Raw genomic sequence first — 13926 nt, forward strand, 5'->3', positions numbered from 1 at the left:
TTCATTTCATTTCATAATCATATATCATATCATATCATATCATTTCATATCATATCATATCATATCATATCATATCATATCATATCATATCATTTCATATCATATCATATCATATCATTTCATATCATAATCATATCATATCATATCATATCATATCATATCATATCATATCATATCATGTCATATCATCATTTCATATCATATCATATCATATCATATCATATCATATCATATCATATCATTTCATTTCATAATCATATCATATCATATCATATCATAATCATATCATATCATATCATATCATATCATATCATTTCATATCGTATCATATCATATCATATCATATATCATTTCATATCATATCATATCATATCATATCATATCATTTCATATCATATCATATCATATCATTTCATATCATAATCATATATCATATATCATTTAATTTCATTTCATAATCATATCATATCATATCATATCATAATCATATCATATCATATCATTTCATATCATATCATATCATATCATATCATATCATTTCATATCATATCATATCATATCATATCATATCATTTCATATCATAATCATATCATATCATATCATATCATATCATTTCATATCATATCATATCATATCATATCATATATCATTTCATATCATATCATATCATATCATTTCATATCATAATCATATCATATCATATCATAATCATATCATAATCATATCATATCATATCATATCATATCATATCATATCATATCATATCATATCATTTCATTTCATTTCATAATCATATCATATCATATCATATCATATCATATCATATCATTTCATGTCATATCATAATCATATATCATATCATTTCATATCATTTCATATCCATATCATATCATATCATTTCATTTCATATCATAATCATATCATATCATATCATATCATATCATATCATATCATATCATTTCATATCATATCATATCATATCATATCATATCATATCATATCATAATCATATCATATCATATCATATCATATCATATCATATCATTTCATATCGTATCATATCATATCATATCATATATCATTTCATATCATATCATATCATATCATATCATATCATTTCATATCATATCATATCATATCATATCATTTCATATCATAATCATATATCATATATCATTTAATTTCATTTCATAATCATATCATATCATATCATATCATATCATAATCATATCATATCATATCATATCATATATCATTTCATATCATATCATATCATATCATATCATATCATATCATATCATTTCATATCATATCATATCATATCATATCATTTCATATCATAATCATATCATATCATATCATATCATATCATATCATATCATTTCATATCATAATCATATCATATCATATATCATATCATATCATATCATATCATTTCATATCATATCATATCATATCATATCATATCATATCATATCATATCATTTCATATCATATCATAATCATATCATATCATATCATATCATATCATATCATAATCATATCATATCATATCATATCATAATCATATCATATCATATCATATCATATCATTTCATTTCATTTCATAATCATATCATATCATATCATATCATATCATATCATTTCATGTCATATCATAATCATATATCATATCATTTCATATCATTTCATATCCATATCATATTCTACTGATATGATATTTCATATCATATCATATCATATCATATCATAATCATATATCATAATCATATATCATATCATATCATATCATATCATATCATATCATATCATATCATATCATATCATATCATATCATTTCATATCATATCATATCATATCATATCATATCATATCATATCATTTCATTTCATTTCATAATCATATCATATCATATCATATCATATCATATATTATATTATTATTCAGGTCCACACCGACAGGACCAGTGGAAATGTCTTTTATTACCATCCTCTAACGGGACAGACCACCTGGTCCGACCCCCGCAGTCCTGGAGACCTAGACGTGTCTGGCCCGCTGTCCCCTGCCTCTCTTCAGGTACCAAACCACACCTGTCTGAACCGCAGCATGGTTTATGTCCCTGTCCATGCAGATTTCCATGTCCTCCCTTCCAGGGTTCTGTCTGGGAACAGCTGATGGATCAGGATTCAGGGAGAACCTACTACTACAACCCCAAGACTGGAGCCACATCCTGGACCTTGGAGGACCTCCTGTCCCCCCAATCAGCACCTGGATCCAGGAGGCCTGACAACAGTCTGGTAGGATCTGGGCCCCAGATCTGGTCTCAGATCAGTAGAATCTGTGTAAACGTCATTTACAGGGAGACGGGATGTATGTGTTGAAGTTAACGGACATCTGACTGCTTTCACATTGGTAACCATGGAGACAAATAAGTCCAGCAGCCTTTGTTTCTCTGATCATCTAAAGCCCCCGCTGCCAGCAGAGGACTACCCTGTAGACCACCAGGCAGACCACCGGGCAGACCACCGGGCAGACCACAGGGCAGACCACAGGGCAGACCACCGGGCAGACCACCGGGCAGACCACAGGGCAGACCACCGGGCAGACCACAGGGCAGACCACCGGGCAGACCACCGGGCAGACCACCGGGCAGACCACAGGGCAGACCACCAGGCAGACCACCGGGCAGACCACAGGGCAGACCACCGGGCAGACCACCGGGCAGACCACCGGGCAGACCACCGGGCAGACCACACCGTCTTTACAATGGTATGAAACCTTTCAGCTGGTCCAGAGCAGTCCCCGCCCTTAGGGACCCGCAGGACTCAGGACACAGACCAGGACTCAGACCTGCAAACTCAAACCTGCGGGACTCGGACCTGCGGGACTCGGACCTGCGGGACTCGAACCTGCAGGACTCGGACCTGCAGGACTCGGACCTGCAGGACTCGGACCTGCGGGACTCGGACCTGCGGGACTCGAACCTGCAGGACTCGGATCTGCAGGACTCGGACCTGCAGGACTCGGACCTGCGGGACTCAGATTATGCAGACTATACCCAGATTTCTGGCCCCATTAGTGGTTTTTAGGTCTGAATAGTTAAACACAGTTTTACACATGGATTACTGCAGTTCCCTACTGGCAGGTCTGCCTGCATGCTGGTTAAACCTCTGCAGATGATCCAGAACCAGCAGCACGTCTGGTCTTCAACCAACCCAAACTGGTTCATGTCACTCCGCTGAGACTCAGCCAGCTCTCCAGTCGTTGGAGTGTGTTGTGGTGGACTGTATGCAGAGCTGAGGTCCAGTTTAACCCAGACAGACATTTTTCCATCATCGTGTATAAACGTTTGTCATTAATAACCAGACTGGAAGACAACTTTACTGTTGTTTTGTGTTAAAAAAAATCATTTAGCTGATGAAATTTTTTTTCAATGATCGTAAAAAATGGAAGATGTGAGTTGCTCATTTGTGTCTTGTCTAGATTGTCCCTTTCTAGCAGCTTGATTACAGCTGTTTTCAGCGACACTGGGAAGATGCCAGAAGTTAGCGACAAGTTCACAATCTGTAACAGATCTGGCTCCATGGTCTCTGAGACTTTTCTGGAAGAACCAGCGGGCAGGATGTCCAAACAGCCAGAGGAGTTCAGCTGACTCTAGACGTCCCCCAGATCTTTGCTGTTGGGGATAAAATGTGTCATGATGTTTAAACTGGTTTTCAGTGGACTCAGTATATTTCCTGAACCTGCTGCTTGTCTAACAGCCCTCTGAGGACAGAAGTCCAGCTGGTTTCAGTGTATGACTGCTTCGACACAGTTGAATGAAATGAAAAGGATTCAACATCCAGTCCAGTTCTGCACAAGTTCTGAGTCAGGTGTGTTGGAGCAGGGAGACATGGTAACCCTGCTGGATCGTGGCCCTCATAGTGTTGATTTCAGCGCCCTAGTGTCTAGTGGAAGCAATTGGAAGTTAAATAGAGATTGGTTTGTTATGTCCTGCCCATAGGAAGTTGGGTCCCAACAGGCTTTTAACTCGAATAAAATACAGTTGGAGTATTCTGTAGTCAGGCTCCTTCCTCTGACCTGGTGGTTTACCAGTCTCTGCAGTCCTTAAATCCCTGATTGAGGGTAGTCTTGCACAAAAACCAGACCATTTTTATGTTTTTTTATTCCATTGTGAAGTAAACTTTACCTGCTCAACACACATTCACTCCAGGGACTTGGTTTGATTGGTCTGGGAAATGAAGAAAGATTTCACACTTCTCATTGGTTTGGTTTCTACCAAGCCAGAGTGGGAATGAGCATTCACACCACTCCAAACGAACCAGACTGCCCTGGGAGTGGTCCACAGAAGGACTGTGTCTGAAAGCACCCGTTAATCCATGGCTTTGTTGGTTGCTGCAGCAAAGGCTGATGGGAAACGGAGTTTCTGAGGAAAAACTGGCATCGCAGGTCCAGACTGTGAGACACAGCATTGCCGAAGACGTGAGTCCAACTGACTGCAGGTGTCACCTGGATTAAACCGGTGAAGACCTTCAACGCGAACTGGTCTGAGAACAACTCTCATCTGTCCTTCTGTCTTCCAGACCTTCAGTCCCAGCCACAGGAGGACCAGCTCAGACCAGACGGACGGGACGAGCAGAAAACTGTCCCCTGATGGTCCACAGGTACATGCTTACCTTCACCCACACACATGTTCATTCATTCATTGTGAATTCATTCATTTCTTCGTTCATTCGCTTGTTCATTCGTTCATTTATCCATTTGTTCGTTCATTCATTTGCCTATTTATTCATTCGCTGGTTTTAAAGTTCATTCATTTATTCATTCATTCACATCTATTCTCCTTAATCCAGTTCTCTAATAGGTTCAAACTGAGGAGGAATCTGTCCAATCACAGCACAGGCCCCGACAGGCAGCATGTAGGTTCTGACTGGCTGTAGTTGAGTTTCCGTGGTAACACTGCTGTTACTAACCCATGTTCTAACACATTAAAGACTAACACATTTGTTATCTGAATGCAGCGTTTTAGACAGCGTTTCTGACTCCTTCTGGGTTTTCAGTCCGACTCAGAGAGGGAATCAGTCCGACTCAGAGAGGGAATCAGTCCGACTCAGAGAGGGAATCAGTCCGACTCAGAGAGGGAATCAGTCCGACTCAGAGAGGGAATCAGTCCGACTCAAAGAGGGAATCAGTCCGACTCAGAGTCCGACTCAGAGAGGGAATCAGTCCGACTCAGAGAGGGAATCAGTCCGACTCAAAGAGGGAATCAGTCCGACTCAGAGAGGGAATCAGTCCGACTCAAAGAGGGAATCAGTCCGACTCAGAGAGGGAATCAGTCCGACTCAGAGAGGGAATCAGTCCGACTCAGAGAGGGAATCAGTCCGACTCAGAGAGGGAATCAGTCCGACTCAAAGAGGGAATCAGTCCGACTCAGAGTCCGACTCAGAGAGGGAATCAGTCCGACTCGGAGAGGGAATCAGTCCGACTCAGAGAGGGAATCAGTCCGACTCAGAGAGGGAATCAGTCCGACTCAGAGAGGGAATCAGTCCGACTCAGAGAGAAACGACTCAGAGAGGGAATCAGTCCGACTCATAGATGGAGTCAGTCCGACTCAGAGAGGGAATCAGTCCGACTCAGAGAGAGAATCAGTCCTACTCAGAGAGGGAATCAGTCCGACTCAGAGAGGGAATCAGTCCGACTCAAAGAGGGAATCAGTCCGACTCAGAGTCCAACTCAGAGAGGGAATCAGTCCGACTCAGAGAGGGAATCAGTCCGACTCAAAGAGGGAATCAGTCCGACTCAGAGTCCGACTCAGAGAGGGAATTAGTCCGACTCAGACTCCAACTCAGAGAGGGAATCAGTCCGACTCAGAGAGGGAATCAGTCCGACTCAGAGAGGGAATCAGTCCGACTCAAAGAGGGAATCAGTCCGACTCAGAGTCCGACTCAGAGAGGGAATCAGTCCGACTCGGAGAGGGAATCAGTCCGACTCAGAGAGGGAATCAGTCCGACTCAGAGAGGGAATCAGTCCGACTCAGAGAGGGAATCAGTCCGACTCAGAGAGGGAATCAGTCCTACTCAGAGAGGGAATCAGTCCTACTCAGAGAGGGAATCAGTCCGACTCAGAGAGGGAATCAGTCCGACTCAGAGAGGGAATCAGTCCGACTCAGAGAGGGAGTCAGTCCGACTCAGAGAGGGAATCAGTCCGACTCAGAGAGGGAATCAGTCCGACTCAGAGTCCAACTCAGAGAGGGAATCAGTCCGACTCAGAGAGGGAATCAGTCCGACTCAAAGAGGGAATCAGTCCGACTCAGAGAGGGAATCAGTCCGACTCAGAGAGGGAATCAGTCCGACTCAGAGAGGGAATCAGTCCGACTCAAAGAGGGAATCAGTCCGACTCAGAGTCCAACTCAGAGAGGGAATCAGTCCGACTCAGAGAGGGAATCAGTCCGACTCAAAGAGGGAATCAGTCCGACTCAGAGTCCGACTCAGAGAGGGAATCAGTCCGACTCAGAGAGGGAATCAGTCCGACTCAGACTCCAACTCAGAGAGGGAATCAGTCCGACTCAGAGAGGGAATCAGTCCGACTCAGAGAGGGAATCAGTCCGACTCAAAGAGGGAATCAGTCCGACTCAGAGTCAGACTCAGAGAGGGAATCAGTCCGACTCAGAGAGGGAATCAGTCCGACTCAGAGAGGGAATCAGTCCGACTCAGAGAGGGAATCAGTCCGACTCAAAGAGGGAATCAGTCCGACTCAGAGTCAGACTCAGAGAGGGAATCAGTCCGACTCAGAGAGGGAATCAGTCCGACTCAGAGAGGGAATCAGTCCGACTCAAAGAGGGAATCAGTCCGACTCAGAGACGGAATCAGTCCAACTCAGAGAGAGTCAGTCCGACTCAGAGAGGGAATCAGTCAGACTCAGAGTCCGACTCGGAGAGAGTCAGAGAGGGAATCAGTTCGACTTTAGAGTCCGACTCAAAGAGGGAATCAGTCCGACTCAGAGAGGGAATCAGTCCGACTCAGAGAGGGAATCAGTCCGACTCAGAGAGGGAATCAGTCCGACTCAGAGAGGGAATCAGTCCGACTCAAAGAGGGAATCAGTCCGACTCAGAGTCCGACTCAGAGAGGGAATCAGTCCGACTCGGAGAGGGAATCAGTCCGACTCAGAGAGGGAATCAGTCCGACTCAGAGAGGGAATCAGTCCGACTCAGAGAGGGAATCAGTCCGACTCAGAGAGAAACGACTCAGAGAGGGAATCAGTCCGACTCATAGATGGAGTCAGTCCGACTCAGAGAGGGAATCAGTCCGACTCAGAGAGAGAATCAGTCCTACTCAGAGAGGGAATCAGTCCGACTCAGAGAGGGAATCAGTCCGACTCAAAGAGGGAATCAGTCCGACTCAGAGTCCAACTCAGAGAGGGAATCAGTCCGACTCAGAGAGGGAATCAGTCCGACTCAAAGAGGGAATCAGTCCGACTCAGAGTCCGACTCAGAGAGGGAATTAGTCCGACTCAGACTCCAACTCAGAGAGGGAATCAGTCCGACTCAGAGAGGGAATCAGTCCGACTCAGAGAGGGAATCAGTCCGACTCAAAGAGGGAATCAGTCCGACTCAGAGTCCGACTCAGAGAGGGAATCAGTCCGACTCGGAGAGGGAATCAGTCCGACTCAGAGAGGGAATCAGTCCGACTCAGAGAGGGAATCAGTCCGACTCAGAGAGGGAATCAGTCCGACTCAGAGAGGGAATCAGTCCTACTCAGAGAGGGAATCAGTCCTACTCAGAGAGGGAATCAGTCCGACTCAGAGAGGGAATCAGTCCGACTCAGAGAGGGAATCAGTCCGACTCAGAGAGGGAGTCAGTCCGACTCAGAGAGGGAATCAGTCCGACTCAGAGAGGGAATCAGTCCGACTCAGAGTCCAACTCAGAGAGGGAATCAGTCCGACTCAGAGAGGGAATCAGTCCGACTCAAAGAGGGAATCAGTCCGACTCAGAGAGGGAATCAGTCCGACTCAGAGAGGGAATCAGTCCGACTCAGAGAGGGAATCAGTCCGACTCAAAGAGGGAATCAGTCCGACTCAGAGTCCAACTCAGAGAGGGAATCAGTCCGACTCAGAGAGGGAATCAGTCCGACTCAAAGAGGGAATCAGTCCGACTCAGAGTCCGACTCAGAGAGGGAATCAGTCCGACTCAGAGAGGGAATCAGTCCGACTCAGACTCCAACTCAGAGAGGGAATCAGTCCGACTCAGAGAGGGAATCAGTCCGACTCAGAGAGGGAATCAGTCCGACTCAAAGAGGGAATCAGTCCGACTCAGAGTCAGACTCAGAGAGGGAATCAGTCCGACTCAGAGAGGGAATCAGTCCGACTCAGAGAGGGAATCAGTCCGACTCAGAGAGGGAATCAGTCCGACTCAAAGAGGGAATCAGTCCGACTCAGAGTCAGACTCAGAGAGGGAATCAGTCCGACTCAGAGAGGGAATCAGTCCGACTCAGAGAGGGAATCAGTCCGACTCAAAGAGGGAATCAGTCCGACTCAGAGACGGAATCAGTCCAACTCAGAGAGAGTCAGTCCGACTCAGAGAGGGAATCAGTCAGACTCAGAGTCCGACTCGGAGAGAGTCAGAGAGGGAATCAGTTCGACTTTAGAGTCCGACTCAGAGAGGGAATCAGTCCGAATCAGAGAGAAACGACTCAGAGAGGGAATCAGTCCGACTCAAAGAGGGAATAAGTCCGACTCAGAGTCCGACTCAGAGAGGGAATCAGTCCGACTCAGAGAGGGAATCAGTCCGACTCAGAGAGGGAATCAGTCCGACTCAGAGTCCGACTCAGAGAGGGAATCAGTCCGAATCAGAGAGGGAGTCAGTCCGACTCAGAGAGGGAATCAGTCCGACTCAGAGAGGGAGTCAGTCCGACTCAGAGAGGGAATCAGTCCGACTCAGAGAGGGAGTCAGTCCGACTCAGAGAGGGAATCAGTCCGACTCAGAGAGGGAATCAGTCCGACTCAGAGTCCGACTCAGAGAGGGAATCAGTCCGACTCAGAGTCCGACTCAGAGAGGGAATCAGTCCGACTCAGAGAGGGAATCAGTCCGACTCAAAGAGGGAATCAGTCCGACTCAGAGTCCGACTCAGAGAGGGAATCAGTCCGACTCAAAGAGGGAATCAGTCCGACTCAGAGTCCGACTCAGAGAGGGAATCAGTCCGACTCAGAGAGAGTCAGTCCGACTCAGAGAGGGAATCAGTCCGACTCAGAGAGGGAGTCAGTCCGACTCAGAGAGGGAATCAGTCCGACTCAGAGGGGGAATCAGTCCGACTCAAAGAGGGAATCAGTCCGACTCAGAGAGGGAATCAGTCCGACTCAGAGAGGCAATCAATCCGACTCAGAGGGGGAATCAGTCCGACTCAAAGAGGGAATCAGTCCAACTCAGAGAGGGAATCAGTCAGACTCAGAGAGGGAATCAATCCGACTCAGAGACGGAATCAGTCCGACTCAGAGAGGGAATCAGTCCGACTCAGAGAGAAACGACTCAGAGAGGGAATCAGTCCGACTCATAGATGGAGTCAGTCCGACTCAGAGAGGGAATCAGTCCGACTCAGAGAGGGAATCAGTCTGACTCAGAGAGAGAATCAGTCCGACTCAGAGAGGGAATCAGTCCGACTCAGAGAGGGAATCAGTCCGACTCAGAGAGAGAATCAGTCGTGCTCAGAGAGGGAATCAGTCCGACTCAGAGTCCGACTCAGAGAGGGAATCAGTCTGACTCAGAGAGGGAATCAGTCCGACTGAGAGAGGGAATCAGTCCGACTCAGAGAGGGAATCAGTCCGACTCAAAGTCCGACTCAGAGAGGGAATCAGTCCGACTCAGAGAGGGAATCAGTCAGACTCAGAGTCCGACTCAGAGAGAGTCAGAGAGGGAATCAGTTCGACTTTAGAGTCCGACTCAGAGAGGGAATCAGTCCGAATCAGAGAGGGAATCAGTCAGACTCAGAGAGGGAATCAGTCCGACTCAGAGAGGGAATCAGTCAGACTCAGAGTCCGACTCGGAGAGAGTCAGAGAGGGAATCAGTTCGACTTTAGAGTCCGACTCAGAGAGGGAATCAGTCCGAATCAGAGAGAAACGACTCAGAGAGGGAATCAGTCCGACTCATAGATGGAATCAGTCCGACTCAGAGAGGGAGTCAGTCCGACTCAGAGAGGGAATCAGTCCGACTCAGAGAGGGAATCAGTCCGACTCAGAGAGAGAATCAGTCCTACTCAGAGAGGGAATCAGTCCGACTCAGAGTCCGACTCAGAGAGGGAATCAGTCTGACTCAGAGAGGGAATCAGTCCGACTGAGAGAGGGAATCAGTCCGACTCAGAGAGGGAATCAGTCCGACTCAAAGTCCGACTCAGAGAGGGAATCAGTCAGACTCAGAGTCCGACTCAGAGAGAGTCAGAGAGGGAATCAGTTCGACTTTAGAGTCCGACTCAGAGAGGGAATCAGTCCGAATCAGAGAGAAACGACTCAGAGAGGGAATCAGTCCGACTCAGAGAGGGAATCAGTCAGACTCAGAGTCCGACTCAGAGAGAGTCAGAGAGGGAATCAGTTCGACTTTAGAGTCCGACTCAGAGAGGGAATCAGTCCGAATCAGAGAGAAACGACTCAGAGAGGGAATCAGTCCGACTCAAAGAGGGAATCAGTCCGACTCAAAGAGGGAATCAGTCCGACTCAGAGTCCAACTCAGAGAGGGAATCAGTCCGACTCAGAGAGGGAATCAGTCCGACTCAAAGAGGGAATCAGTCCGACTCAGAGTCCGACTCAGAGAGGGAATCAGTCCGACTCAGAGAGGGAATTAGTCCGACTCAGACTCCAACTCAGAGAGGGAATCAGTCCGACTCAGAGAGGGAATCAGTCCGACTCAGAGAGGGAATCAGTCCGACTCAAAGAGGGAATCAGTCCGACTCAGAGTCCAACTCAGAGAGGGAATCAGTCCGACTCAGAGAGGGAATCAGTCCGACTCAGAGAGGGAATCAGTCCGACTCAAAGAGGGAATCAGTCCGACTCAGAGTCCGACTCAGACAGGGAATCAGTCCGACTCAGAGAGGGAATCAGTCCGACTCAGAGAGGGAATCAGTCCGACTCAAAGAGGGAATCAGTCCGACTCAGAGACGGAATCAGTCCAACTCAGAGAGAGTCAGTCCGACTCAGAGAGAGTCAGTCCGACTCAGAGAGGGAGTCAGTCCGACTCAGAGAGGGAATCAGTCCGACTCAGAGAGGGAATCAGTCCGACTCAGAGAGGGAATCAGTCCGACTCAGAGAGGGAGTCAGTCCGACTCAGAGAGGGAATCAGTCCGACTCAGAGAGGGAATCAGTCCGACTCAGAGAGGGAATCAGTCCGACTCAAAGAGGGAATCAGTCCGACTCAGAGAGGGAATCAGTCCGACTCAAAGAGGGAATCAGTCCGACTCAGAGTCCGACTCAGAGAGGGAATCAGTCCGACTCAGAGAGGGAATCAGTCCGACTCAGAGAGGGAATCAGTCCGACTCAGAGTCCGACTCAGAGAGGGAATCAGTCCGAATCAGAGAGAGTCAGTCCGACTCAGAGAGGGAATCAGTCCGACTCAGAGAGGGAGTCAGTCCGACTCAGAGAGGGAATCAGTCCGACTCAGAGAGGGAGTCAGTCCGACTCAGAGAGGGAATCAGTCCGACTCAGAGAGGGAGTCAGTCCGACTCAGAGAGGGAATCAGTCCGACTCAGAGAGGGAATCAGTCCGACTCAGAGTCCGACTCAGAGAGGGAATCAGTCCGACTCAGAGAGGGAATCAGTCCGACTCAAAGAGGGAATCAGTCCGACTCAGAGTCCGACTCAGAGAGGGAATCAGTCCGACTCAAAGAGGGAATCAGTCCGACTCAGAGTCCGACTCAGAGAGGGAATCAGTCCGACTCAGAGAGAGTCAGTCCGACTCAGAGAGGGAATCAGTCCGACTCAGAGAGGGAGTCAGTCCGACTCAGAGAGGGAATCAGTCCGACTCAGAGGGGGAATCAGTCCGACTCAAAGAGGGAATCAGTCCGACTCAGAGAGGGAATCAGTCCGACTCAGAGAGGGAATCAATCCGACTCAGAGGGGGAATCAGTCCGACTCAAAGAGGGAATCAGTCCAACTCAGAGAGGGAATCAGTCCGACTCAGAGAGGGAATCAATCCGACTCAGAGGGGGAATCAGTCCGACTCAAAGAGGGAATCAGTCCAACTCAGAGAGGGAATCAGTCCGACTCAGAGAGGGAGTCAGTCCGACTCAGAGAGGGAATCAGTCCGACTCAGAGAGGGAATCAGTCCGACTCAGAGAGGGAGTCAGTCCGATTCAGAGAGGGAATCAGTCCGACTCAGAGAGGGAGTCAGTCCGACTCAGAGAGGGAATCAGTCCGACTCAGAGAGGGAGTCAGTCCGACTCAGAGAGGGAATCAGTCCGACTCAGAGAGGGAATCAGTCCGACTCAGAGTCCGACTCAGAGAGGGAATCAGTCCGACTCAGAGAGGGAATCAGTCCGACTCAAAGAGGGAATCAGTCCGACTCAGAGTCCGACTCAGAGAGGGAATCAGTCCGACTCAAAGAGGGAATCAGTCCGACTCAGAGTCCGACTCAGAGAGGGAATCAGTCCGACTCAGAGAGAGTCAGTCCGACTCAGAGAGGGAATCAGTCCGACTCAGAGAGGGAGTCAGTCCGACTCAGAGAGGGAATCAGTCCGACTCAGAGGGGGAATCAGTCCGACTCAAAGAGGGAATCAGTCCGACTCAGAGAGGGAATCAGTCCGACTCATAGAGGGAATCAATCCGACTCAGAGGGGGAATCAGTCCGACTCAAAGAGGGAATCAGTCCAACTCAGAGAGGGAATCAGTCAGACTCAGAGAGGGAATCAATCCGACTCAGAGACGGAATCAGTCCGACTCAGAGAGGGAATCAGTCCGACTCAGAGAGAAACGACTCATAGAGGGAATCAGTCCGACTCATAGATGGAGTCAGTCCGACTCAGAGAGGGAATCAGTCCGACTCAGAGAGGGAATCAGTCTGACTCAGAGAGGGAATCAGTCCGACTCAGAGAGGGAGTCAGTCCGACTCAGAGAGGGAATCAGTCCGACTCAGAGAGGGAATCAGTCCGACTCAGAGTCCGACTCAGAGAGGGAATCAGTCCGACTCAGAGAGGGAATCAATCCGACTCAGAGACGGAATCAGTCCGACTCAGAGAGGGAATCAGTCCGACTCAGAGAGAAACGACTCAGAGAGGGAATCAGTCCGACTCATAGATGGAGTCAGTCCGACTCAGAGAGGGAATCAGTCCGACTCAGAGAGGGAATCAGTCTGACTCAGAGAGAGAATCAGTCCGACTCAGAGAGGGAATCAGTCCGACTCAGAGAGGGAATCAGTCCGACTCAGAGAGAGAATCAGTCGTGCTCAGAGAGGGAATCAGTCCGACTCAGAGTCCGACTCAGAGAGGGAATCAGTCTGACTCAGAGAGGGAATCAGTCCGACTGAGAGAGGGAATCAGTCCGACTCAGAGAGGGAATCAGTCCGACTCAAAGTCCGACTCAGAGAGGGAATCAGTCCGACTCAGAGAGGGAATCAGTCAGACTCAGAGTCCGACTCAGAGAGAGTCAGAGAGGGAATCAGTTCGACTTTAGAGTCCGACTCAGAGAGGGAATCAGTCCGAATCAGAGAGGGAATCAGTCAGACTCAGAGAGGGAATCAGTCCGACTCAGAGAGGGAATCAGTCAGACTCAGAGTCCGACTCGGAGAGAGTCAGAGAGGGAATCAGTTCGACTTTAGAGTCCGACTCAGAGAGGGAATCAGTCCGAATCAGAGAGAAACGACTCAGAGAGGGAATCAGTCCGACTCATAGATGGAATCAGTCCGACTCAGAGAGGGAATCAGTCCGACTCAGAGAGAGAATCAGTCCTACTCA

The 13926-nt window shown here is 47.9% G+C and overlaps 1 protein-coding gene across 1 annotated transcript in view; it reads left to right on the forward strand.

The window, feature by feature from the left end:
• LOC306765495 (rho GTPase-activating protein 27-like) overlaps positions 1-13926 on the forward strand; it is a 134586-nt gene that overhangs the window by 92073 nt on the left and 28587 nt on the right. The window contains exons 4-7 of the mRNA XM_079252973.1: positions 1949-2077; positions 2155-2298; positions 2468-2770; positions 4585-4665. Of these exons, the coding sequence (XP_079109099.1) occupies positions 1949-2077; positions 2155-2298; positions 2468-2770; positions 4585-4665 (657 nt within the window). The remainder of the gene's footprint in view (positions 1-1948; positions 2078-2154; positions 2299-2467; positions 2771-4584; positions 4666-13926) is intronic.

The sequence above is a fragment of the Telmatherina bonti genome (assembly GCF_933228915.1).
Source record: "Telmatherina bonti genome assembly, chromosome: 14".
Lineage (NCBI taxonomy): Eukaryota > Metazoa > Chordata > Actinopteri > Atheriniformes > Telmatherinidae > Telmatherina > Telmatherina bonti.